The following is a 26,117-nucleotide window of genomic DNA, read 5'->3' on the forward strand; positions in this document are numbered from 1 at the left end:
AACTTGCTAACTGAAAAACACGACTTGGCACGTGGCAAGGACTAGCCCAGTTCCATGTGACCACTGTGCATATGCTATATAGTGTGGAGCCAATGACAATGGGTACCAAGGAAGACAATGGGCCTTCCCTTGGGAAGTCAGACCTCTTGGCTCTGAGATTAGAGTTCCCCCTGTGCTGTCAGCACTATTCTGAAGGACTTAGAGTATGAGATAGATTGCTGAATCCCAGACAGGAAGACTGAGGGAGCGAAGGAGGAGTCTCTGGAGGAGGTGGCATTTGAGAAAAGGCCTGGAAAGATATCAGGAGATTTTCAGCAGTGGGAAGAGAAGTGTGTACAGAGGTCCATGTAAGACCTTAGGCAAGATCCAGGAGCTAATTCTTTCTGAAGCAACCACTAACACACTGAGAAGCTGAGTCAAGGGTAAGATTCTGAGCTTCAGGGTTGACAAAAGCCCACTTGTGCATGATGATCCCAAAGTCACAGGCCTCCTACAGAGCAGAGTTGGAAAGGTGAATCCTGTCATAGGCTCAGCCTTGCACCACACTCTTCTGAGACATGAGGGAGTGAGATGACAAGTACATAAACCTGGGGCAGTGCAGCCTATAGACTTCAGTGTTTAGCGCTAAACACTGAAGAGCTGTGGCTTGGAATGCAGAAACCTGGCTTCCAGGTCAAGGTGCCCAACAAGTCTAAAGTGTCCTGAGCAGATATGTGACTTTCTACCCTCTGAACTATAAAGACAGCCTAGAACTTTAGATGCTTTGTAATACTGCCTACCATATCTGATGCTGTGAGGCTTTCTGTGATGGGCTTTAGTGACATCCCCAGTCACCAATAGCTGTTGGATGTCAAATTTCAATTAATTGCACCTATAAAATGGTTCACCAGCCACACAGAGACTAGTGATCACTGCATTCAATGGCACAGAGTAAATTAATCCCACCAGTCCAGAAAGTTCTATTGGACAATACCAGCTAACCATAGAAGTTAACTATGTCCCAACCTGAAGGCCAAAGTCACCTACCTACCTGTTTATGTAGTTTTCTGAACCACAAGCTGTGCCCATCCACTTGTGTGACTACTACCTGACCTGAGCTGTCTCAACATGGACAGTTACACTTTGTTAACCATGAGATATTGACAGTCTGACCTTTATCAGCAAAGCTCGCTGCCCCAACCCCATGCTGACTGCCAAAATACTGGTGAGCATATTTATGTAAAGACATTCATCAACATCTCCAGTGCGTCCAAGCATATGTCTCTTCCAGGAAGAAGCGGAGAACACACAGCTGTCATCACCTGGAACTCAGACTTACAGAGGTTCAAGGAGTCTATTCTGAACAGGTACCTCCTCTAAGGTGACCAAACTCAGAGAAAAAGTGGGGGCAACCTTTCTGGCAGGAATGGGCCCCTTCCCTTTGTGGATTGTTGACATAATGGTTCCCAAGGTACTGAGGTCTCCCCAGGGACCTCTTGCTAGAACGAGTCAGACAAGGAACTTCTTCCAGAAAGAGGTTTCACACATTTCTGGCCACCTTACATTACAGACTAGATCAGAGATGATGTGTCGATGCTGGATGGGGCCACACCTTGCCCTGACTCTCTGTGCCTGCCTGTTGCCCTCTATTCAAACAGACCCAGAGATGGCTTGTGGGGAGGGTCACAGGATTCTTGATTTGTTCTTCTCTCCAGCATGGCCATATTGAATACTTCTTCCTCTTTTTGCTTTTCACCATTATCTGTCTTTTTACCTGGAGTATTGGGGATGGGTAGCAGAGCCCAGATGGGTGGGGCTGAAAGAGCCCAGAGTTCAACCCTAATGGTTGTAGTTACAGAGATATTAGGTGCTGCATACCTGCTTAGAAAACTACATGAGAGAATCTTACCATTTGCTTTATTTGTTTATGTGTTTGTTTGTTTCATTCTCTCCAGGTCAACAAGGCAGCAGGATGAACACAGATAAGATACACTATTCCCTTACACAATGATTCAACCACCTCTCCCAGACTGACGTGTCCCAGGTAATCCTAAGATTGCTTTCTTTTTCATCAGATGATGCTTGATTGGCAAGATGTGGCCGTCTGTATGTTCATCATTACTCCCCTCCTGATTGGGGCCAACTTGGAGCTCTCACATTCTGGAGCAAAAGGAACCCAGGGTTTGCTTCCTTCAAGGTCTTTTCCAAGATGCCCTGACTGACTGCTCTGGCCTCCTAACATGTCTGGCTCTCCTCACCCCAGGGCTAATGGAGCAGCAAAGGGTTTAGGGGCTTTCTGGGATAGCAAGCCCCCTCCCCCAGGGTCTGCTGCCCAGCACTCATTCTTGGGTGCTCTCCACTTCTGTCTGCTCTTAGGAAGACAAGCTTTGTTGGAAAAAGGAGCAGAGCTGATTTAGGACTCAGCGATGCACACTTGGTAATAAATGCCTCTATTGTCAATAGAACACCGAGTGTGTACATAGCAGCTTGGCTTGTCCCCTGGGGCCAGAGAGGATGGATTTTCTTAGGCTGCATAAGAGCATCTCAAATGATAACATCTGGGGCAAAGGATTCCCTGGGTGCTGCAATGTCAACTGTGCCACTTGCAAATGCACTGGGAAGCTTGAATGTCACGCAAATGGGGGAAGGCCTGATTTCCCTTCCTGGCCAGTGGTCAAGCACCCTTTTTAGAATCTCAGACTGACTCACTGAATTAATTCCCTCACTGCCACCGGCCTTTCTCTGCTGCTCTGTTCAAGGTATTTGGATAAATGAGAACAAAGGAAAAAACAAAAAACAAAAAACAAAACACCCTGAGCCACCAGCCCTCCCCTTTGGGGTCAGCCAAGCCATGCAGGTATGCTCCTGAGTGTCTCTTGAATTACAGTCAAAACAACAGGGAAAGCCTGCTACAGAGTTACTACTGGAGTGGATTTTTATTTGCACGGTCTGGGGTATGTCTCAAGTGTCCGACAGGGTCACCCACGCTGCCGCCTTTTCCGTCCCCGCAGCTTCAGGCGCCTGGAGGGTAGGCTGACAGGCTGCTTCCCAAATGTCTCCATAATTTCTCTTATCCTAGCCAGGTTGGTCTTTGTGAGGGTGAAGTCACACCGAGTAGCTCCCATATCATAGCCAACCATGCAGTTCTTGGTGGAAGTGATAAAGCCTTCCGCCTTGGCTGTGACCACATATTCGCCAGGGTTCAGTAGACGCCAGTAATCCCCATCGCTGGCTGGGAAAAGAAAGCAGGGGACCTCAAAACAGATTCTTTCTAGCACAAGTAGTCCCAGCCCCACCCATCAGAGCTGGACCTAAGCTCCCATGATCAAGTGCTTACAGCACTCTGGAAGGCACGGTGTTTTTCTCTTTGGCTGCTGCTTTAATGTTTCACCAGGAAGGGGCTTAGGGCCTAGGCTCCCCACAGTGTGTAACCCCAGATGGAGATGAAATCTTCAAGTCTCTCCTATGTGACAGTACAAGCCGTTCATTGTAAGTGTGAACTCACAAACATTATGTCCTTGCCACCAAATGGCCTCTTGTAAAGTCAGCAGCTCATAGCTTCCTGGCTTCAGAGCTATGAACATAGAAGAATAATCATTTCTAAAAGGAGAGGGTTCTTGGCCTCTAAAAGTTCAGGAACAGACGCCCAGGAGATGGCCCTGGTGCCTGCACTCTAACCCAGCTCTTGATGTATGGCCATGGGCAGGGAGAGACTTGGAAGCCACAGGAACAAGGACTCAAAGCAGGACAGGGACTCAATAAGTCAAGGAAAGACCCATGAGAACTGGCAAGCTGCGGGCAGGGCTGAAGAGGAACCCTGATACCCATCTATACAACTAGTTACTTACCCAATGGGCCCCTTCCTTAGCTCAAGTTCGTCAGGACCACCTTAGTTAACAGACTCTGGGGCTTAACTAACTCTCCCTTGAGACCTACCAAGCTTACTTTCTCATGCAGGCATACATGCTGGCTTCCTGCCTATTCGTTCCTTTTAGCCTCCCTCCTCACCTGGCCACACTCAAAGAAGGAAGGCTGAGGTTCAATTACAGGTGGACTGTGGCATAAGACATGAGCTCTAAAGGATATCATACCTTTACATAGAGACTATGGCAAGATCAGGGAACAACTCCCTCACTCAGAGACACTGACTTGTACAAGGAAAGTTGAGAGGGTAAAGGGCATCTCTCACTCAGCATGACTCAAGGAACTCTGGGATGTAGAGTTCCTTAAAAGGAGAATTACACGCCAGGCAGACTGGACACCATTATACCCAGGACTGTGGCATGTAAAGCTGTGAGGTATATATCTCTACATAGCTACATGTCTGTGTATGTATTGAACCCAGATCTCTCCATGCCAGACAAGCTCTACCACTGAGCTACACCCCTAACCTGATGAAGAGTCTCTTCTTTGGTAGAAAACCTGCATTCCCACTAAAGGAAGACACACAAGACAAGAGCTAGGGACCTCTGAGAAGCTTCTCTCTTTCTCTCTCTCTTTCTCTTTCTCTCTCTCTCTCTCTCTCTCTCTCTCTCTCTCTCTCTCTCTCTCTCTCTCTTGTGTGTGTGTATGTGCATTGACATACATGCAGATATGTGAAAGTGCTCATATGCATACGTGTGTGTTGGTGCAGAGGCTCGAGGCTGAGCCTAGTGAGCACACTTTGTTACTTTGTTTACTGAGTCTTGGTCTCTTGCTGCCCCTGGAGCTCACCAATTTGCCTAGTTTTGCTAGTTAGCTTACCCGGGTATTCCATATTCTGTCTCATTCCTAAGCATTAGGAGTATAAGAGACTCTGCTAAACTAGCCCAGTACGTACATGGGTGCTGGGGATGTAAACTCTGGTCTTCATGTTTGTATGACGAGTGCTTTATCCACTGAACCATCTCTGCCCCTTTTCCTGACTCTGAACAGATGCTTTGTGGTCCTGTCCTCTCTCTTTGGCATGACACCTTTGCTCTTTAAGCCTGCATCCATTCCTTGGTGAGGGAACTCCATCTTGTCTTTTTGGCCTGTCTCTGTATCTACCTGTTGCATTTCTTTCTGGCCCTGGTTGCCATCTGTAATAATTTTATTCTCCCTAACAATTTCACTGTAGGTGTCCTCCGTCAGAAAGCACACTTAGTGGTTAGGGACATCTTTGTTGTTTGCAGCAGGAGTTCTGGGCTCACAGTCAGTGCTCAATAAACCAAACTAAAAGGAAGAAGAAAACGATGAGGACCACATTTGCTTCACAGAGTCAGAGCAAGAGGTGTTGGTTCTATAATCTGGAAGTTTCCATTTCTGAAACGTGGATCTGCTTAGCGTTCCTCTCTACCTAGCAGGTCTCTCAGAAGACTGTGGACAATGTTTTCCCACCTCATATGTAGGGCTCTTCTTATTTCTTCTCCCTTTTCCCTGAAGACGTTTACCCTAGAACTGTGAACTAGAGAATATAGAGGAAGCCTCACATTGAGTTCTGTCTCACTGGACAATTGAGCTAGTGTTCTGGGATAAACACTCCATGCAGCCACCGTGCAAGGTTAACACTGTGGGCACTGCTTGTCACTTTTAGAATGTAAGGGGCACCCCATGCCCAGTGATTGCTCATTCATTAGCAGCTCAAATTGGTGTCTTCTAAGCAACGGACAGCATGTGAAATCCTAACCCCAATGTGCTTTTATAAATAATCTTTCTAGCTCCCTCTCTGTGGGATTCTGTTTAATGCCTCTGTTTATGTTATACAAACTTCCACTGAAATGAAACTTGTCGGATCATATAAGCCTCAGATGAAAATCAAGACAAATTCAGCACTTCTGGTGAGAGCAGAGGATGCTCATAAAGAGCTGTGTGTGTGTGTGTGTGTGTGTGTGTGTGTGTGTGTGTGTGTGTGTGTGTGTGTGTGTGACGTGGGAGGCATCTGCTCAGAGCGCATGCTGGGAAATTATTCATAGGAGGAAGTAGAGGGTATGAGATGCATTTGCCATTAGCTCATCCAAACTGCCGGCTTGATTACAGGGCTTGAAAGTCAGAGCCCATTAGGTAAAGCATTCTCATCTAGGCTTATAGGGCCCCAGGGCCTTTTTACCTCCCACTGTGCAAAGCCCCAGTGTTTTCCTCCATTGCCCACCAGGCACTAAAGAGTGTGAGGAATGGTCAGGGCTCCTTTAAGAAGTACTATTGAAAACACAGATCCTGCATAGAATGAATGGCCCCATCTTTCATTCATGCAGATCACTAGCATCCTGCTCGGTCTCTGGCAAATTAAAAGGACTTGGTCCAGATCTATTGAATGGATGGATGGATGGATGGATGGATGGGTGGATAGATGGGTGGATGGATGGACAAATGAATACATGCATGTTCATAAGGAGCGATGGGTACAAACTTCCATGCAATACTTAGTGAAACCTTATGGACAGTGGCTATAACATCTAACACAAGTGGTAGAAAGAGTCAAAGGCTCAATGGTGAAGGAAAAGAACATGGATGCCATACAACAGCCCCTCACTTCACAGAAGCTTCCACTGCAGCAGGAGTTTTGATAATTGCTCTAAACTGTCCCAGGGAAGGGGTAAGGAGAAGCTAAAAAGTCAGGCTGAAAAACCCCATTGCAGGGGTCTCGGGAAGTTGGAGAGAGGAGCTGCTGGTTCAGTCCTGAATAAGAAGTTTCTATATGAATACCCCGTGCTAATCAACTATGTCACTGGCCCCACAGTGAATGAGTTTCTAAAACTCCAATCAGTGACTGAAACCCAAGCAGCATGCTTCAAGGAGCAGGTTTTTCTCACTGAGACAGTTTATATACATTTCACAGATACCTGTCCGGATGTCATGGTTAACACCTTCCACAGAGATGACAGCATTTGAAATCCCTTTCCCTTGTAAATCTCTCACTATGCCTTTGATGCCTCGATGAACCTGCAGCAAACATGAGACCTAGTGAGTCACCAGACAGCTCTCGACCCCAATGGCACAAGCAAGGAGGCAGGGCAGATAGCATCAGCTCAGCCCTCACCAAGAACATACAATATGAGTCTAGCTCAATATGTGCCTGGCTCTGCAGGGACTTGCTAGAATGTTCTGTGGCCCATGATCCAGAAAGTTTCCCATTGCAATTAAAAACGTTCAGGTGAAAACATTAGGGTCTGAGAGTTTCATTAAAATCCACCCATGAGGGCAAGGGATGTGGCGCAGAGAAAGAATGCCAGTCTAGCATGCACTTGGCCCTGGGGTCCCTCCCTGGTACCAAAAAATAAAGCAAAATTCTCTGGAAACCAGGATTTAACTTTGGTTAATTTTAATTTTATTTATTTTAACTTGAGACAGAGTCTCACTGTGTAGTCCCAGCTGGCCTGGAATTTGCGATAGAAACTCAGCTGGCCTTGAACTGAGCACCCTTCAACTTCTGCCTCCCAAGAGCTGGGCTTGCACCACCAGTTTAAAATGTAACTTAATTTTTATCAGGCATGCTTATTTGGATCTTCCTGGGTTCCAGAGACTTAATAACATAGGTGGCAGAAGCAAGGGAACCAGAGCCCATCAAAATTAATCACTTTGTCTTGAGTCCATCTATTAATTAACCATGTCACATAGCACACAACAGCCAGACACTGTCCCTCAGTCTCCTGTCTGAAGGATAATATGACAATCCATGATGGCTCAGTACTTTCTCAATGAGAGTCTGGACATGTTATCTACAGAGGTAGTTTTGGCAAACTCAGACCGTAGCTTCAAATTTGCCTAATTTCTACAATCAAGACTTTCTCTCCTTTCCCTCTGCAAAGGAAAATGAACCATTCCCCTGAGGTTTGGGGACTGGGGCAGAAGTTGTACTCATGACTTCCTGACAGAAAGAAACTGGCTCCTAGTCTCTGTACCAAGAGTCCTTCTGGAAACCCTTGCAGGGCAGACTTAGCATAAGATCCAGGTGCCAACCACAGACATCTGGCAGAGGTACAGCCTCTGCACCAGGAAGCTCGTGTGCCCCAGCATACGCTATAGGCTCCATCCGACTCTCCCGTGGCTGTGATGTTCACACCCACAACCTATTCCTTAGCTAGTTCCTCTCATCCCAACCGCATGTCCAGCATACCTGCTCCATGAACACAATCAGAGACTCCCGGTTATTCTCCCATTCCTCCGGCAGCTCGCTCTCGTGTGGGTATTTATCACAGCCCACGTAGATGGACAGCTCAAAGCAGTTTGTATGGAGGTAGCTGAAATCGTTTAGACCTGTCAAGCCAACCAGACATTTTAGCTGATTTACGCCTCAAGTGGCAAGGGGAGTGGACAAGGATGTTCACGAACATTTAGAGCTCTTCAGCTGAACAGGGAAGCAGAAAGAATCAGCTATAGATAAACAGAGGGAAATAAATGCGCCTGGAAAGCCGTCGTTAATAACCACAATGGATTAAGTATTTAATTCACTGCATTTGGCAGCTGTATGGGTCTCAGATGAGAGCCTGAATAGTTCCCTGTTTCAATTCATTAAGATAGCTAATCTCTGTCCTGTCTGCATGGTCTTCTCTGTGTCTCTTTCTTCCCCTGACTCTTCCGGGCATGCCCATAAGTTGTGTCCTACAGGTCACTACATTGTCCTCACAAACTCAGCCATAGCTCAGCCTCACAAATAAGACAAGTGAGGACAAGACAAGATCAGTGGGAATTTCATCCAAAATGTGTGCTTCTTCAAGGGATCATGGTCTAGATTGGAGCCTAGACCATGTGTGTGGTTGCTTTGCAGCGCCTTGGATATCACACCCACCCAGTGATTCCCAAATCAACAGACCTGCATCCTGATGTGCAGATGGAAAGCAGCCAGGCTGGAGTATGGCTGTCCCATATGAGCTTCCCGGGGCTACCATTACAAATGACTGCATCATGGCTTAAAGCACTCATTGCCATGCGCTGAGAGGCTGGAAGTCCTCAGGTGTGTGTGCTCCCTGCAGACCCTTGTGGGAGCACCCTCCTTGCCAGCCTGGCTTTTGCAGGTACTCCCTGCAGACCCTTGTGGGAGCACCCTCCTTGCCAGCCTGGCTTTTGCAGGCCTAGGCATTTCTTATGTCAACCGCTTGACTCTGCTCAACCTTCTGTATTTGCTTTTTCCTCTTTGGGTTCATTTAAGGACAGACACATCTCACGGGTGTAGCACACATCCGGTGACAGAGAAGTAGCTTCTCCGGGCCCTTAATTACATCTCCAAAGACTTTCTTCCCAGTAAAGTAACAATTACAGGTGCAAAGGAGTTATATAAAACAGACATGTTGTTTGGGAGGTCTTTCTCAAGTCATCTCACTACCCAGTGTTTGTAAAAGGAATGATTATTATCATGAGTGTCACATGGCATAAAGTAGCACACCTCTTGAGGTGGGGGTGGGGGTGCCAGAGATTGGACTCAAGCCATGATCCATGCTCAGCACTGAGTCCCGCTCTACTAATGAGCTTCCCCCTCAACATTTCTGCCTCTGAACAGAACATGCAGCAAGCTGTGCTCTCCCACAGCAGGGCAAGCACTGCTCGGTGGAGGAGATCTTCTAAGGACCCCTACTGCTCCCTGGGGGCCAGAAGAAGGTGCAAGCTTGAAACACGAGGCTCTGTGTGGACAGAGAAAAGCATGCTCTCCAAGGGCTCTCTCACAAAGGGTCTTTTGCTGTAAAGCCGGATTTTGGAGTGTCCACCCACTGTCCCATGCTGAAAACTGTACCAAACCCTTAGCAGCTTAGCTCTCTCCATTTGATTCCAGACTCCAGACAGTTGAATTTCAGCAACTGGGACTTCTCAGGATAAAGCAAGCAAGGAAGAGTAAGACAGGAACAAAGGGGACATGATGACATTGTATTCAGGAAACATGAATGCTTTGCAAGGGCAGGCAAACTCTGTATTCATCTGTCTTGACTTATCTATCAGCCTACAGTGAGATACTGAGGGCATCTGGGGCCTATGGCAACAAAGTGACTGCTCAGGCCAGGTATTGACTCTTAGGAGGAATGGGCCTCCTTTGAGCATAAAGATGTCATCACCTGGGCTGGCGAGATGGCCCAGCAGAGAAGAGCACTGACTGCTCTTCCAGAGGTCCTGACTTCAATTCCCAGCAACCACATGGTGGCTTACAACCATCTGTAATGGGATCTGGGGTGTCTGAAGACAGCTACAGTGTACTCATCTAAATAAAATAAATCTTAAAAAAAATGCCATCAGCCTCACATTCTTAGGCTCTGCTAGTACTGAAATAATTGTGATAATTAAAATTCTGGAGTAGGTCTCTCTCTCTCTCTCTCTGTCTCTGTCTCTCTCTCTCTCTCCCCCCCTCCCTTCCTTCATTTTTTTCTCCCCCCCCCCCTTTCTATCTTTCTTTTTTCAAGAAGCACATTTCAAGCACTGAAAGCCTGAGACATGCTGACAAAATGCTGAGAAACTTCAGGCCGGAGCAGCTAGGCCCATCCATCTCTGTTGCTGACACTCTGCCCTTCAAGTGAGACCTTGCTCAGAGCATTTCAGGCAGAAAGGTTTGGACCATGGAAGGTGACTTCCTGCCGGAAGCACCTGTGGATCAGGATCTGCTACACAGCCTCATAGCTCTTCCAAACCTTCAGGACTGGTGAGAGACATCCTTTGCAAATCTCTCCGTGCCCTAAATCATTCCTATTGCCCACCTCACCTGCCCTCCTTGTGATTGCCAGTGTGGGTCTGCAGCTAAGAACACAGTCATTTCAGAGTTCAGAAGCACAGGCTGCCCATGCTGGACACTGTGAAATATCCAAAGTCTTACTGGTAACCATCTCCCCCACACTCACTGATATCTTCATGGTAGGATAATGGGCGAGAAGACAGAGCAGAAGGACTGGGGATTGGGGGTGGGGGTAAGGAATTAGAAAGCAGATTGCATGAATCTACAAAGGGAGTCTGCAGAGTCCATCATAGAAGAATGATGGAAAGGCTCAAGCTGCCACGCTGCTTTGCCATAAAGTCCCTGAAGTAAGGGCAAGCAGAATTCGGAAGGTGGAAGCATTCAGTGCTGCCTGCATCGGTATGTGGCAGTCTGTGGCAGCCTGCTTTCCATGACATCATTGTTGTCCCAGCACTGTCAGACTCAACAGTGTCTGTTTACAATGTAGTCATGGCAGAAATAAATAAATAAATAAATAGATTTTACTCAGATATTCTTGTAGGTATGTCTTTAGGTCCCTGCAAATCAGTGTTTATTTTGTAATTTGTATAGTGCAGTGTAATTTGTATAGTGCAAATGTTGAATTTGTATGGTGCAAAAACAGAGAAAATATCTTCATTTGGATTGTTGCCAAGACAAAAGTGGTGTCTGTTCTGATATGTTTTAAAGTGACTATGGGAACTTTTTTTTTTTTTTTCCTTTTCCAAGAGAGGAACATACTTGAAAAGTATATGAAGGCTGATGTATAGAAAAGTATACTATCAAAATTAACTAGTATAGTGGAACAGAGAACAGAATAGGCTCATGAAATCAGAGTCTCCTAGTTTCCTTTGAAGTTGTTGTGATAAAGTATTCCAATAAAAAAAGCAACTGAGAAGGCATTACCTGGCTTACAATTTCAGGTCACAGTCTAACACAGCAGGGAATCTGGAGTGACTAGTCATATCCACAGTCGAGAGCAAAGAGAAATAAATGCATTTGCATGAATACCTTTTTGCTTGGCTATTCTCAGATCATTTTCTCCATTTTTATTTAGTTTAAAGATGTCTACCTAGGGAATAGTGCTGCCCACAGTGGGCTGCGTCTTTCCTACATCCATCCCACAGGCCAAACCAATATAGAGAGCAATCTTGGGGCATTTCTCTCCTCCAGGATAATTCTAGGTTATGTCAAGTTGACAGTTAAATCTAATATTACATGGTGAGCATGCCTGTTAAAGGGGAACCATTGGGGATGGAACCTTAGGCTGAGTGTTTCTGATCAGCCAGACATGAATTGCATCCCCATACATTCTCTCTTTGATCCTAACACATCCTAGAGGGAAACACTACCACCATATTTTTAAGCCAAGTTTTTCTAATAGAAAAGTGTAGAGCTTCAGAGAAAAAAATATCCAGGGTCATACATTATCTAATGATGAGGCCAAAGTTGAACTATTAGACATGAAAGATTTTTCAATTCCATTATTGCCTTGAAAGTCCTCTCACTATCAAGAAAAAAAGAGGGGAATTTGTATTTTTCTGGGACTTTCAACCCCTGCAGATGACCTTAGGCATTATGCTATTCTCAGCCCTTGCAAATCTTGGTATGTAAACCATGGGGCTCTCTGGTTGCTGCCAAATGATTTGTGGGTCTCTTAGAAAAGCCTCTTTAGGCCCATGTGGTGGCTATACACAACTGGCTTTGACATCTGGCACTGGTGACACTGGGTAGCTAGCCCATGGACAGCCAATGTATGTAACTGTTTTCATCATAGGGAGATCTCAGGACACAGCAACTCAGTCCCATCACACCTGAGCCAGGATGCAGACTCACGATCTCAGACATCCCCTTATCGTGGTTCTAAGTAAGGAGCCCTAACTTTGACACCAACAGGCCCTGCTACTTTCTCCCATGTGCAGCCCTGTGAAATGTGAGTGTCTAGGTGGCTAAGGGCAAGACCTAACAACTTCCAGCTCTACCAGTTTCTTGCTAGGGCAGAATTCTAGCCATCTCCAGGCCCTCTCATTCATAAAAATGAGTAAGCCCCACCCACCTCTGAGAATTCAGTAAGACCGGTAAAGGACAGTCTGTGGGGAATGCCGAGGCCAGTGCTTTGGAAGCCATTGCTAACCATACTGACCCTAATGACAAGAAGGAGTTTGATAGCTAATCTTTGCCAACTTTACTATGTCTAGAATTATTTAAAACCCAAACAACTGGCCACACCTGTGAGGGAATGTCTTGACTGGATCTTTTGAGGTGAGAAGATGTACTCTAAATCTGGGCCACACCTTCTGATGGTAGCCCACATGAAGGGAAATGGAAGAAGGAAACTTTTGCTCTTTGCCTGCTTGCCTTACTCTTACTGGCAAGTGCATCTATCCTGTCATTGAAATATCTTTTGCTGGTATTAGAACCTGTGTCTTCAGGATTCCAACATAGACTGAAAACCAACAGATCTTTGAGAATTCCCTATGCCTTTCTGTCAGGAGAAAGTCCTACTCAGACACACACACACACACACACACACACACACACACACACACACACACACATTCAGCCTATTAGTTCCATTCTTTTAGAAAATGCTGACTAATAGAAAGGGGACATATGGCAGAGAGGCCTGGGGTTAACTCTGGACTAGAATCTATGATTATTAATATTGACAACTTGACAGGATCTACAATCCTCCTAAGAGACACACCCCTGAATATGTCTGTGATGGGTTAGCTAGACTGTTAATTAAGATGAGAAAACCCAACTGTGGATACCACCATGTGTTAGGCTGAACAACAAGAAAAAAGGCAACTGAGTATCAGTATCCATCTCTCTCTACTTCCAGACTATGTACACGCACACACACATGCACAGACACATATGCATACACCTTACACGCATGCACGTATGCACACATGCACACACATGCATGTGCATTACACATGCACACACATGCACACACACATATGCATACACCTGTACATGCATGCACACATGCACACACATGCATGTGCATTACACATGCACACACACACACGCACACACATGTGCACACAGCCACACATGCATGTGCATGCCTTAAATTGCTCTTGTCAGATGTTTTGTCACAGCAACAGGAAACGTAACTAGTGCATCATCCGTAGTCCTTGGGAACATGATGTTAGACTGGCAGATAGATCTAAGACGTACTTCCAGCCACTGTGTGCCAGGAAGCCCCATTGACGGTGCCCTCCTCCTTCTGAAAATCTTCCGTGTGGCACACTCGCCTCCTGGCATCTGTCATGAGGCGGTGAGTGGAGGCGTAGGAATACGCCAGCCAGCGGAACACATGATCATCAGGTGTTGGGGTGTGCTCCTGGGTCTTCCACAGGGACCGCACCATGTCATAGGGGTATGCCACGACCAGCTCACCCCCCTGTAGGTTGCCTCCCAGCACAAACGGGATCTTCTCCATCCAGGCGATGACGGCTCTGGTCTCTGTGGCCACCTGGGAGTATACAAATTTAACAAACAGAAAGAAGTTGCTTCGCTTCCTTAGCTTTCAAAAAAAATGGAAATTTTATGGAGTAATCTCAGCAATATTCAAAATCTCAAACTGTGCCCTGGGGAAACTGGACATTTTAGAAGCAATGGATTACAATAGGGAAGGCCAGGGAAATGCTGAGTTTCCATGGCAGGATTTTCTAGTGAATACTTCATCAGGATGAAAGTGGCATCATTCCATTAATCCAATGAACTCCTGAGTTGGGGTGTTCACTCACTACAGACAGCAGGAGGAAGACACACAACCAGGAGTAACCCCAAACCACAAGCCTCAATCTCACCATGCTGCTAGCCAACCTATCAGCTGACTTTTCTAGCAAAGGGCTAGATGGTGACTCTGGGGCTTTGTGGTCCAGGCAGTCTCTGTCACAGCTACCCAGCTCTGTTCCTGTAGCAAAGAAATACCATGGACAAAGTGCAAATGTGTGTGGACCGAAGCCACTCAGGAAGGCAGGGCTGTGTGGGCCGGAGTTTGTGGACTTCAGTCTTAAAGTCACTCTCAGTTTCCAGAAAACAGAAGGATGTGACATTTCAGGAACACAGTCCCAGCTCCCAGAGGCAGGAAACCCTGCTTCTCATGCCAACCAAAGGTGATATGCAGAGGTAAGCAAGACAGAGGAGAAGAGGGAGGAATGGAGCATGGACTGTTAGCAGAGACCTAAAATGTCTAGAACACAGGAGAAAGGAATGGGTTTCATTTGAATCTAGATTTAAGCAGATGAGGGTGGGGGTAAAGTGGGATGAGAGAAATGGGGGGAGGGGGGTTCTCTGATTGGTATAAGAAATGAAATGGGACCCTAGCCTTGCAATTAAATTAAAACAAATATAAAAACAAAAACAAACAAAAAGTCCTAATTTGGGACCCAGAAGGACTCAGCAGATAAAACTGCTAGCCTCACCTTACAAGCCTGACTGGAGGTCAAGTCTCAGAACCTACTTAAAATCAAGACGTGGTAATCCACATCTGTAATCAGCCTACAGAGAGATGGGAGGCAGAGACAAGAGACCTACGGAGAAGGAGCTCACTGGCCAGTTAGCCTGGGTGTGCCAGTGTGATGCAAAGAGCAGGAAAGATCTGGTCTGACCAAAGCATGGAGAAAGAACTGAGTCCTGAAAGCTGTCATCCGCCCCACCCCCCACCAAGGGGTCTCATGGCATGCATGCACCCACACCCACACATGGACACAATAAACCTGGAAAAGAGATGACTTATTTTAACATGATAATGGTACTATCCGTGGATGTAAAGGACGGCTCCTGCCATTTAGAGATGCCTGTTAAAGCGTTTACAAATAAAATCACATGATGACATGTCTGCTTTAGGAAGAAGCGTGAGTTGGCCCATGTCACTGCTGGCATGAGTGCCTACGAGCCCTCTACAGCTTCCTTCACTTTTGTACTTTTGACTTTTTATGGGGGAAAAAAAGATATTAAAGAGGAAAACAAAGATATTAAAGAGGAAAACTGTTAATGTTACGAGATTAATTTAAAAGGTTGGCGTGGTTTAACAGGCATGTGAATTGAGTCAGATTATAATAAATGGCCGATTGTCACACAAAGATAATTTCAGCAAGACAAGATTGATGCCAGCGCAGGAGCACAGAGGGCCACTTACTGTGCAGACAGAAACGCTGACTCGTGGCCGCAGCCTGCTTGCAGAGGTTCATTAAACCTGGTTCCGGGCTTGAAGCACACCATAATCCCTGGGTCAGGTTAATTATGGAACACAGCTCAGGGCACAGAATCAATACTGGCCCATGCTGTGAAGCCACAGTTCAACTCAAGACCCAGGTCTCAGTAGGAGTTGCTATACACCTGTGTAATTTCAGCCCCACCCCCACAGCCCACTGCTTCCCATCAGAAAAGGCTTCCTACCCTAAATGACTAGCTCTCATTTCCCTCTCTGTCTCGTTTTAACTGTGCGTGAAGACATAAAAATCTTACTGCTTGGTTTTAATTGTCTTCTCAATTTTTTTTTGATCCAGTTTATGCTCCTAAAACTCATTCCTTATTTTGATAAATGCTATTGTTCTGTCTTACCCACTTTACGATGAAGAGATTGTTTGTCTGTACATGTGATAATGACACTAAGTAACCAGTCTTTTGCTGTAAGGAGCCATGTGCATTGAATACATTTGTACTGTGTTCTGGTACATACATCACCAAAAGTGAAATGGCCACAGGTCACCAGAACTCTGTCTTGTGTGTATCATGACACTGTCTATTCCTAGCAACTAGTGAAAGCTGATGTCATGGAAGTGTAATTGGCATGGATAAGAATAATGATAGTAAAACATTCATGCATTCCGGGGGTGTTTTTTTGTATGTATGTATGTATGTTTACAACTCTGTAATTATAGAAGTTCAATCAAATGACTCTACCACAAAACCAGCATGAAGGTAGTAACGCATACTGTTCTCTACTGTCAGAAAAGATAAGAAAGATGTATTTGTCTTCTTTGTCTGTGCCGTATCCTCATCCTCTGCAGATACCAGCAGGCAACCTTTCACCCTCCTCTGACACACAAATTAGAACTGTTTTCACTCACTGTGGCATTCTCAGACAGAAACCACTCAGGGATGGCAATGTAGTGGTTGGGGACCTTCCTTGGGGCATTCTGCTGGTCCTCTGCCTCCCAGAGCAGCGAGTTTAAATCCGGAAAGTTGTTGTTGATATCGATGCCATCATGGGTCCAACGTCCCAGGGACCAGCCTCCCAACTCGGAACCCTGGAGAAGATTCAGAATGCGAAGAGCTCTCGGATTGTAGGAGAACCCAGATGTGTGATGTGTCTGTGTGTGTGTCTCTGTGTGTGTCTGTGTCTCTGTGTCTGTGTCTGTGTGTCTGTGTCTGTGTGTCTGTGTCTGTGTGTGTGTGTCTCTGTGTCTGTGTCTGTGTCTGTGTGTGTCTGTGTCTGTGTCTGTGTCTGTGTCTGTGTCTGTGTCTGTGTCTGTCTGTGTCTGTGTCTGTGTCTGTGTGTGTGTCTGTGTGTGTCTGTGTCTGTGTGTGTGTGTCTGTGTCTGTGTCTGTCTGTGTCTGTGTCTGTGTGTGTGTGTGTGTCTGTGTCTGTGTCTCTGTGTCTCTGTGTCTGTGTGTCTGTGTCCGTGTCCGTGTCTGTGTCTGTGTCTGTGTCTGTGTCTGTGTCTGTGTCTGTCTGTGTCTGTGTCTGTATCTGTCTGTCTGTCTGTCTGTCTGTGTGTGTGTCTGTGTCTGTGTCTGTGTCTGTGTCTGCCATGTGCATCTCCAAAGTCTCTGAATGCTCTTGGCCCCAGAAAGATATCACAGGAGAATACAGAAAAACCTGCTATGAACATATGATAAACCACAGTCACCTCACTTCAAAGGTAGATTCCCAGAGGAACACTCCTGCCATATGGCCAAGCCCAAAAGCCTTAGATCTCTTCTTATATCTCTCCCTTCCCATGACCTTCCACTACATGGCTGAACCCTCTAAAAAAGGAAGAAGTCTGGAACTGGAGCATTGCAGAATCCCGTACTGTCAATGCAGTACCAATGTGTTCCCCTTGCCCTGCTGGAATTCTGGCTTTAGTGGTGTGTCTTTGACCACACCACTCTGAACATACCCAATCTTATCTGATTTTAGAGGCTAAGCATGGCTTGGCCTGGTTAGTACTTGGATGGGAGTTATTATTTTGACTATCCAGGTAGTCAGTCCTTTGTGCCAGAACCAACAAACACAACAAAGTGCTGAACTTTGATGTATTTGACGGGAACTGACATTTAGACAGTGTTCTGTCCTATCCCAAATATTGTGATCCCAAACTATTGATCCATGGCTTGATTTAATGTAATTGTATACATATGTCTTATATATACATGTGACATATACAAATTCCATATGATAATTACAACACATGATATAAGCAATATCTCAGAATAATCAAAACAGTTATCACTAGGGGACTGGTGAGAATGTTAGCGGTAACAACCAAAACCTCAAAAGTGTTCAGCCAACCTGAGGTGCTACTGCCGTGGGTGTGTAATAGTGGCAGTACTCATATGGAACTCTAGGAATACACCTCTCTCAGTGTCACCATCGGTTTTAATTCCTGCTCTGTATACCCCCCCACCCCCCCCCCAGAAACCGTTTTACGATGCAAAGAAACAATCAGAAAGAAGGCAAACAGCTCCTCCAGGCAAAAAGCTGCAGACACAGGCTTCCAGCTTCAGCAATGAGATGCTCAGAAAGAAGGGTAAGTGGCTGGGGAGATGGCTCAGTTGATAAAGTACTTGCTAGGCAAGCTTGAATTTAGATCCCCAGGACCCAAGTAAGAATCTAAGTGCAACAGTATGTGCCTACAATCCCGGTACTGGGAAGGTAGAAACAGGTAGATCCCTAGGACATAATGGCCTAGTCGAATCAGTGCATTTTAAGTTCAGCAGGAGACTCTGTCTCAAGAACTAAAGGAGAGAAGCTATTGACAAAGACACCCAACATCAACTTCAAGGCCTCCCCACATACATATACACACAGGTACACGTACTCTCATACATGCACATGCATAGGCACACGTGCACACCTACACACACACATCACTGATATCAAAAACAAGAACTAGGCTAAGCACACCCTTAGAGTTGGGATACCATGCCTGTTTCAGGCAGAGGTGGGACTAGAACGTACTCACTCCTTCATAGGCCTTCTCATAGCCATCAGGATTGAGGGAGGGTAGAATGTGGATTCGAGTCTCCTCCACCAAGCGGACGATGCGTGCGTTCTGCGCCGAGTATTCCTGGCAGAGGAAGTGCAGCAGCAGCAGCAGCAGTTCTCGTCCCAGAACCTCATTGCCGTGGGCCCCTGCGATGTAGTGGAACTCGGGCTCACCTTGACAGAGACAGATACACAGGCTTCTGCGGGCATCCACATGGGGGCTGGTGAGGTTTGGAAGGACACAAACGACCTTGCAGCCATACTATTTTCCCTTTCAAACAAGCCTCCAAAATTATACTGGGATAATTATTTGAAACCCAAATGCTCAAACAGGTAAGAAAAACTGTAGATAGCAAGCCTGAATGACTAGAGCCACGGGGTATGGGTTCTTAGCGAGGAAAGACCAAATAGCTCGGTGCCTACCATTATAAGCTAGACACAAAGTGTAGCCATTGCTTTTCTCGTCTATGTTGGGGTTGCTCTTTGTGAATTTCTTATTTACATTTTGCAAGGATTGAAGAGGATGGCCCTTTTGGACTTCAGTGGGAGGAGCTGTCCTTGGTCCTGGCAGGGGCTGCGGGGGAGTTCGATGCCCCAGTGTAGGGGAACGCCAGGGTGGGCTGGAGAGCACCCTCATAGAGTCAGGGGAGGGGGAATGGGATAGGGGATTTCCAGAGGGGAGACCTGGAGAAGGGATAACATTTGAAATGTAAATAAAGAAAATATCCAAAAAAAAAAAGGGGGTATCAGCAAGGACACTTTGGTTAACGGTCTGAATATTTTCTCTCCCCCAAAACTTAGTTAGCTTCCTGCTGAGAGGTGCTATGGATGTGTGTGTGTGTGTATGCACATGCGTGCGCGAACATGTGTGTATATAAAATTAGTATTGAAGTCAAGATCCTGGGATAGTATGAAAAGGCAGGACCTATAGAAGATGAGGATTAGTATCCTAGTAGAATGGTCTGTGAGAATATAGCCTTCCACTGCCTTGTATAGTGCAAGAGTTGAGCAGAAAATAAGCTCTTGCCAGACTCCAGATGTGCTGGCATCTTGATCTTCAACTTCTCGGGGTCCACAATTATAAGAAATAAAACCCGGTTGTTTATAAAGGATGCCGTCCTGACTATTTAGTTAGAGCTGCATCACAGACTCAGACTATCCTGCTGGGCATGGCTGACCACACGCCTTTTTTCTCCCTTTGTCAAGCTGCTGTGTGGTAGTAAGCATGGTTTTATCCACAGGTAAGGCCTTTATCCCTGAAAGAAGCTCCTGAGATGAACTCTCCCAAGGCAGAGACATGGAGGAACAATAAAGTTAAACAAGTCAGATCTGTCTTTGCACCTAACTTTCAGTGAAACTTGAGAGCCAGGCCAGTTTTACCAACAAGAAAACCAGAGTTCACCCAACCTGCAAGGACTGGGAGTAGAGATGGCTGTTGAGAAAATAACTAAAGGTAGGTAGCTTTTCAAGGCAATATAGACATTGCTCAAAAGGGAGGGAGGCCCTGCAATTTGAGCCAGTCATGAATCAGAGGGTCCTGAATGTTCTCCCTGTAGAGTATCTTTCATGGATCCAGCCATTTTCTCCTTTGTTTTGTGATTGGCCTCAGAAGCAAAGAGCACAGTTGAATGTAGTCCCTGTGCAGCAAAGGAGGTGTGTGTGTGTGTGTGTGTGTGTGTGTGTGTGTGTGTGTGTATGTGTGTGTGTGTGTGTGTGTGTGTGTGTGTGTGTGCTTCTAGCACAGAGAGCTTCACAGCTCTTCTCAGATATGAGAGGCCCAGAACCAAAGTCCACTTGTTGTGTGAAATGATTGTGGGTTGGGTGGCTCACACTCAGGGTATGAACACTGTCATGTGGGGTGTGGGGAAATGCCTTCAAGTTAGGTAAGGAGCTATTGAATATACCATTCTCTTGGGAGAGAATGACAGTTGTCAGCAGCTGTCAACAGGAGATGAACCTAGAGTCACCTGGGAAGAAGGAACCTCAGGAAATGCCTACATCAAAATGGCCTGTGGTCGTGTCTGTGAGGTTATTTCCTTAATTGCTGATTGATATAGGAGGGCCATGCCCACTGTAAGTGTACCTAGGCAGGTGGTGCTGGGCTGTATTCAGAAGATAACTGAGACATGCAATAAGCAGACTCCTCCCATGGCCTCTGCTTCAGTTCCTGCCTCCGGTGCCTGCTTGAGCGCCTCCCCTGCTTTCCTTGGATGGTAAACTTGAGCTGAAACAGATTTCCTCCCAAGCTCCTGTTGGTTATGATGCTTGTTATAGCAACGGCAGACAAACTAAGACAAAAGTCTTTCTCACCAACTTCATGTTCCCCAGGATGGTCAGAGATCTCTACCGCATACAATTTCAGGCCCTGGTGGCTTTTGCCAATGTTGTAAATCCTGGTAATATTGGGGCACATTTCATTGACAACCTTCATCAACTGAAAGGCAAGGCAAATGACAGATGTTGAGTCATGATGACTGTCCACTAAAAAAGCAGTGCTTCCCAAAAGGAAGCTATCTTCACAGCCTCCCACCCAGCACTCCCCTCCTCCCCACAGCCCCACTGCTATACCTGTCCAGAATTCTCTCTCTGGCCTCTTTTTCCCCACCTTTCCAGCCAGAACCTATCCTTTGGCCATCAACTCTAAGGAGAAGAGCTTTACCATTGCCTGTCCTGGCCCTGTGCTCCCAGCATACTTGATTATGATAAAGCCTCTTGCTATAAACTGAATGTCTGTGTACCTCAGCTGAAATCTAATAGAGGCAAGAGTATTAAAGGGGAAACGTTGAGTCCAGCAAGATGGCTCAATAGGCGAATACCCTGACCTGAGTCTCATCCTGGGGACCCACATACTGGAAGGAGAAAACCAACTCCCACAAGGTGTCCTGGGGCTGCAGCAAGAGCACAGATGCACGCATGTGCTCACATCCTAACACATCTTACAAATAAACGTTATACAGTTATTTATAAAAAGAAGTGAAGCATTGGATGGTAATTATGTCATGTGGGTGCAGACTTCGTAAACAGGATAAGAACCCTTCAAAAGAGACAGAGAACTTGTGTTCTCCATATGTGCAGAGAGGCCACACACACATGAACTAGTAGGGAAGCCCTCCCTCAGTAGGCACTACATTGGCCAGCACCTTGAGCCTAAGTTTTTAGCCTCTAGAACTGCAAACAAGGCACTTTTATTGGCTGCTAGCCAGCTACTTGACATTTCCATTCCAACCGTTTCAACAGAGTAAGGCGTCTTCCTGGGCTGGGATCGTCACCTCTCTCAGATGTAATATGTGGTTATCACCCCCACCCCCCTGGTTGTCATCAGCTCCTTGGCTGCAGTCAGCACCTTCCTGGCTGTGGCCATGACTTTCTCACTGAGGTTTCCATCTTTCTGAATCAGTCTCCTTGGAGATCAAATTGCACAAATGTGGATTATTTAATAGTATGTTTTCACAATCATTGCATACTTGAAGGTGTCTCTGCCCTTCTGGAGCAGGTGGTATAGCAGGAAGGAACCATGGGATGGTCCAGTTCATGAGTGCTAAGTAAGGACCACATGTGCTGGCCATAGACACAAACCTCATGGGGCCAAATGATGAGCAAAGCAGGCTGCAGTGGGGAGCATGCCCACGCGCCATGGTCTAGATTTTAAGAGCAGCTGGTCAACTGATACCTTTAGTCTGTAGAATGATGTGAGCTGCCAAGGAAGGCAGTGAGATCTCTACTAGTTGAATAAGCTTTGGGTGCAGAGGACAAGAGACATGCTCCTCCCAGAGACCGCCTTACCCCACATCCCTGACTGATGCTTGTGAGTACTGATATGCTGGGTGAAAGGTGTTTTGCAATGCCCAGGCACCAGACCCTGGATTAAAGAACACATTTTCTGAGGATCCCACTCTCTACCAGGCACTATACAGAAAGTAAAGACTGCAGAGTTTCAAGGATCATCTCAGGGCATATGTTAAGAACAGAAGGGAGAGTCAGGCACTGGCAGAGCAAAGGAGAACATTCTGACAAGGGTGGTGAGCAGGCAGTACCCATTAGAAGGGCACTGCCACTCTGAAATACAACTTGAAGCTACACGTGTCCCTTTCTCCTGCAGCATTGAAGACGGCCACGGCACACTTGCCTCGAGTCCCTGCCTAGTAGGCCCTCCAGTGTAGTCACCTGCAGTCAAGGATCCTAGCAGGTTCTGGTTGCCAAGTAAACCACTGTCTTGGGTTCAGACCAAGGATCAGTTCTTCAGGAAAAAAGACCTAGGTCGTTTACTGCTAACCTGGCTCAAGCACAGGCCTAGCTACCCTTTCCTGTTACCCTCCCTCTTTCGTGCAGCTAGCACTGAAGAGCACACTGCAGGAAGACTAACGTCATCTTCCCCTGGACTCACACTCAGCAATGGATGCAAGAAGCTTCGTGGGCTGCATATATTGAGAATCTCCCTTCTTCCTTGTGTCCTGTCCTTCCCTGCAGGATTTTATCCCAACCCTACTTTCTCGGCCACAGTTGGTGTTAAATAAACTGTGTGTCACTGGATTGTCATACCAAAATCAACCTTCCCTCATACAAACATGAAGATCTAAAGAATATTAAACTTTGGGAAGGCTCTTTATAATTCTTCCTCCTGAGTAGCGCTCTGAAATACCCTGAAGCATATCTTGGGTGACCACCATCCCTGGGAAGGTCATGGGAATTGATCTGCTTTCTCTTTGTAAAACCAGGAACAACACTATCACAAGCATTATCAGGGAGGAGGCCTTCTACTTAAATATAACTCTGACTTGTGAGGAAATGTGATTACTTGGTCCTGAAGAGAGTTAGGTATTCTTTTTATGGTGTCCAAGTCAGTGATAGCCAATCTTGATGGTCAGCTTGGCATCCCTGGGAACTGCCTCCCTCAGACTGGTCTGTGGACATATGAATGGGATGCTTTCTTGATTGCTACTGTATGTAGGAAGGTTCAGCTATCCCTGGGCAGACGACCTTGGGCTGTATAAAGGAGCTGAGCAAACCAAGAGAAGCAAGCCAGTAAGCAACATTCCTCCTTAGTTTCTGCTATAGTTCCTGACTCTAGGTTTTGCCTTGAGGTCTCTGAACATCTCCTCTCCAAGTTGCTTGTGGTCATGGTATCTAACGCAGCAAAAGAAACCAAGCCAGAATAAGCTCTTTAAACAGAGTATGAAGTAGTTTCCTTAGGATCTAGAGCACACATCCTCAACAGGGCTGAAAAAAACTGGTTCTGTGGGTCTGAAACATCGTGTGTGTGTGTGTGTGTGTGTGTGTGTGTGTGTGTGTGTGCATGTGTGTGTGTGTGCATGTATGTGTGCATGTGTGTGTGTGTGCATGTGTGTATGTGTTTGTGTGCATGTGTGTGTGTGTGTGCATGTGTGTATGTGTGTGTATACATATATATATCTCATGGTGTACTTGCCTCCTCAAAGCCCAACCCCACTGGAAATTTTCTAGTTGTTAAAATTTGATATAAGAGAAAAGAAGGCAACTAAGAAAAGAATGTTGAGACAGCTCCTTGGGGGAAAGGGGGTGGAATGACACACAGAGAATATGGTTTGCTGGACTCGTTCACCTCTGAAATAGGAAAGTCGATCACCATCCTAGCACCCACCGAAGTCTGGGTCCCTCACTTTCTCTCCTTTGCTGAAGAAGATACAATAGCAAGATGCTTTTCTAGTAATCCAATTTTCAGTAATATATCTGAAGGAAACCGTGCATGGAGAATGCTAAAATTACATGCATGATGACACTTGTTGTAGCATGTTTCCTACCTTGGCACAGTCAAAAGCTGGGAGATTTCCAAATGCTTCAAAGCAGGGAGAAGGCTGGTAAACCACAGTGCATCCACTCAACAGCCCATGTGGCAGCACTGGAGACGGCAGGGGAGGGCCCGATGCTAGGGAACCATCACTGAGAGACATGTGGCAAAGATGGCTGTATTCTAAGCACAGCCTTGCAGAATCTGTCAACAGGAGTTCAAGTACTGGAGGGATAGCAACCTATTGCTGTAGTTTGAGCAATTCATAAGGTGGAATCCAAATCTAATTCCATAATATGGATGGGTGGGGATTTTCCCAGGGGGTGATTACGTAACATAAGTTCTGCCATTATCAGTTGAATGAGCATCCTTATGAAAGGATTGGAGGAAACTAGGAAGGCTATTTGCCTTTCCATCTTCCACATGATGACCCAGAAACAAGGCACCAGCAGTCCTCACTAGGCACAGATTGCTGGTGTCATGATTCTAGGCCATCAATATTAAGAACTACGAAAAATCAACTTCTATTGTTTGGAAATTACTCAACCTCTGGACTTTAGTAGATCTGTGAACAGCTGCGACAAGGCAGATGTGAAGACTGCTGACTCACCAGTACAGCGAGTCTATGGAGGGTTCATGAGACTTGGGGTTCTGTTGATAAAGGGATACTTGACCAGTGAATGGAAGTGCTTCTTTTAAAAAAATTGTTTAAAGCAGAAGATGAAAAGTTTTCTTCTATCCTCTGAAGAAACTACCTCTAAGCCAATGAAAGTGAAATTCCCCATGGAAAGAAGAGGGAAGAAAGCATGGTGAAGACCATCCATGGGTCAGGACTTTGGTTATCTGGACTGCCAGGCCTACTACTTTGCCTGGATTCCCACCATCACCACCTGTCCTCATGCACAGGCTGACCACACAGCATGGGGGTAGACTCAGCTCATTTCCCTCCTCATGGCCCAATGTCCCTGGTTATCCTCAGTCACCACGTACATTAATACTGCCAGCCAGTGATTCTACAACTCCTGATTCCTCCTTAACTGTTGTTTACCTGCACCATATTAAACAACAGCCACCCTGCAGCTCCTGAACATCTGGGGTGTGCCATATCATGTCTCAAAACAAAGATAAGATACACGTTCCTGGGAATCCTATACCTTTCCTACCGGAGAGGGGCAAGCCATTGCTCAACAAGAGCATGCCACACCCTACCTTAAATATACCTACCAGCTATATTTTGGTTCAGGTCAACTATCCTCCTCAGAAATGCCTCTCTTATACCCCAATCCCAAAAGTTCCTTTCCTAGGAGTCGTGGCTGAACTTCCTAGCCTTCCTTCCACATAGGGAGGGAACACAGCTCACGTAGGAACTGTCTTCTTTCCCAGCACCCACCTGATACCTTTGCTCCCTCCCTTTTATTCTTGCTGGCCTCCTTGTTTGGACAGAGACAATCAGTCTTCATCCCTCTCTGTCTGCTAAAGTCTGTCAACAATCCAGATGTCAACTGGTCCCCAGTTATGGCCGAAGCTTCTGG

The 26,117-nt window shown here is 46.2% G+C and overlaps 1 protein-coding gene across 6 annotated transcripts in view; it reads right to left on the minus strand.

The window, feature by feature from the left end:
• Positions 1-26,117, minus strand: part of Cpxm2 (carboxypeptidase X 2 (M14 family)) — a 122,079-nt gene that overhangs the window by 8,249 nt on the left and 87,713 nt on the right. For 2 of the 6 annotated variants that reach the window (XM_011241864.1, XM_006508036.3), the window contains exons 5-11: positions 21,132-21,255; positions 18,799-18,995; positions 16,699-16,878; positions 13,796-14,093; positions 8,054-8,193; positions 6,780-6,879; positions 1,880-3,211 (exon numbers count right to left, since the gene is read on the minus strand). In XM_011241864.1, the coding sequence (XP_011240166.1) occupies positions 2,958-3,211; positions 6,780-6,879; positions 8,054-8,193; positions 13,796-14,093; positions 16,699-16,878; positions 18,799-18,995; positions 21,132-21,255 (1,293 nt within the window). In that variant the 3' untranslated portion in view covers positions 1,880-2,957. Of the gene's footprint in view, positions 1-1,874; positions 3,212-6,779; positions 6,880-8,053; positions 8,194-13,795; positions 14,094-16,698; positions 16,879-18,798; positions 18,996-21,131; positions 21,256-26,117 lie in introns of those variants that run through there. The other 4 variants (XM_006508033.4, XM_030242804.1, NM_018867.5 and 1 more) reach the window with 3 other exon arrangements.

This window comes from Mus musculus, chromosome 7, assembly GCF_000001635.26.
Source record: "Mus musculus strain C57BL/6J chromosome 7, GRCm38.p6 C57BL/6J".
NCBI classification, from domain to species: domain Eukaryota; kingdom Metazoa; phylum Chordata; class Mammalia; order Rodentia; family Muridae; genus Mus; species Mus musculus.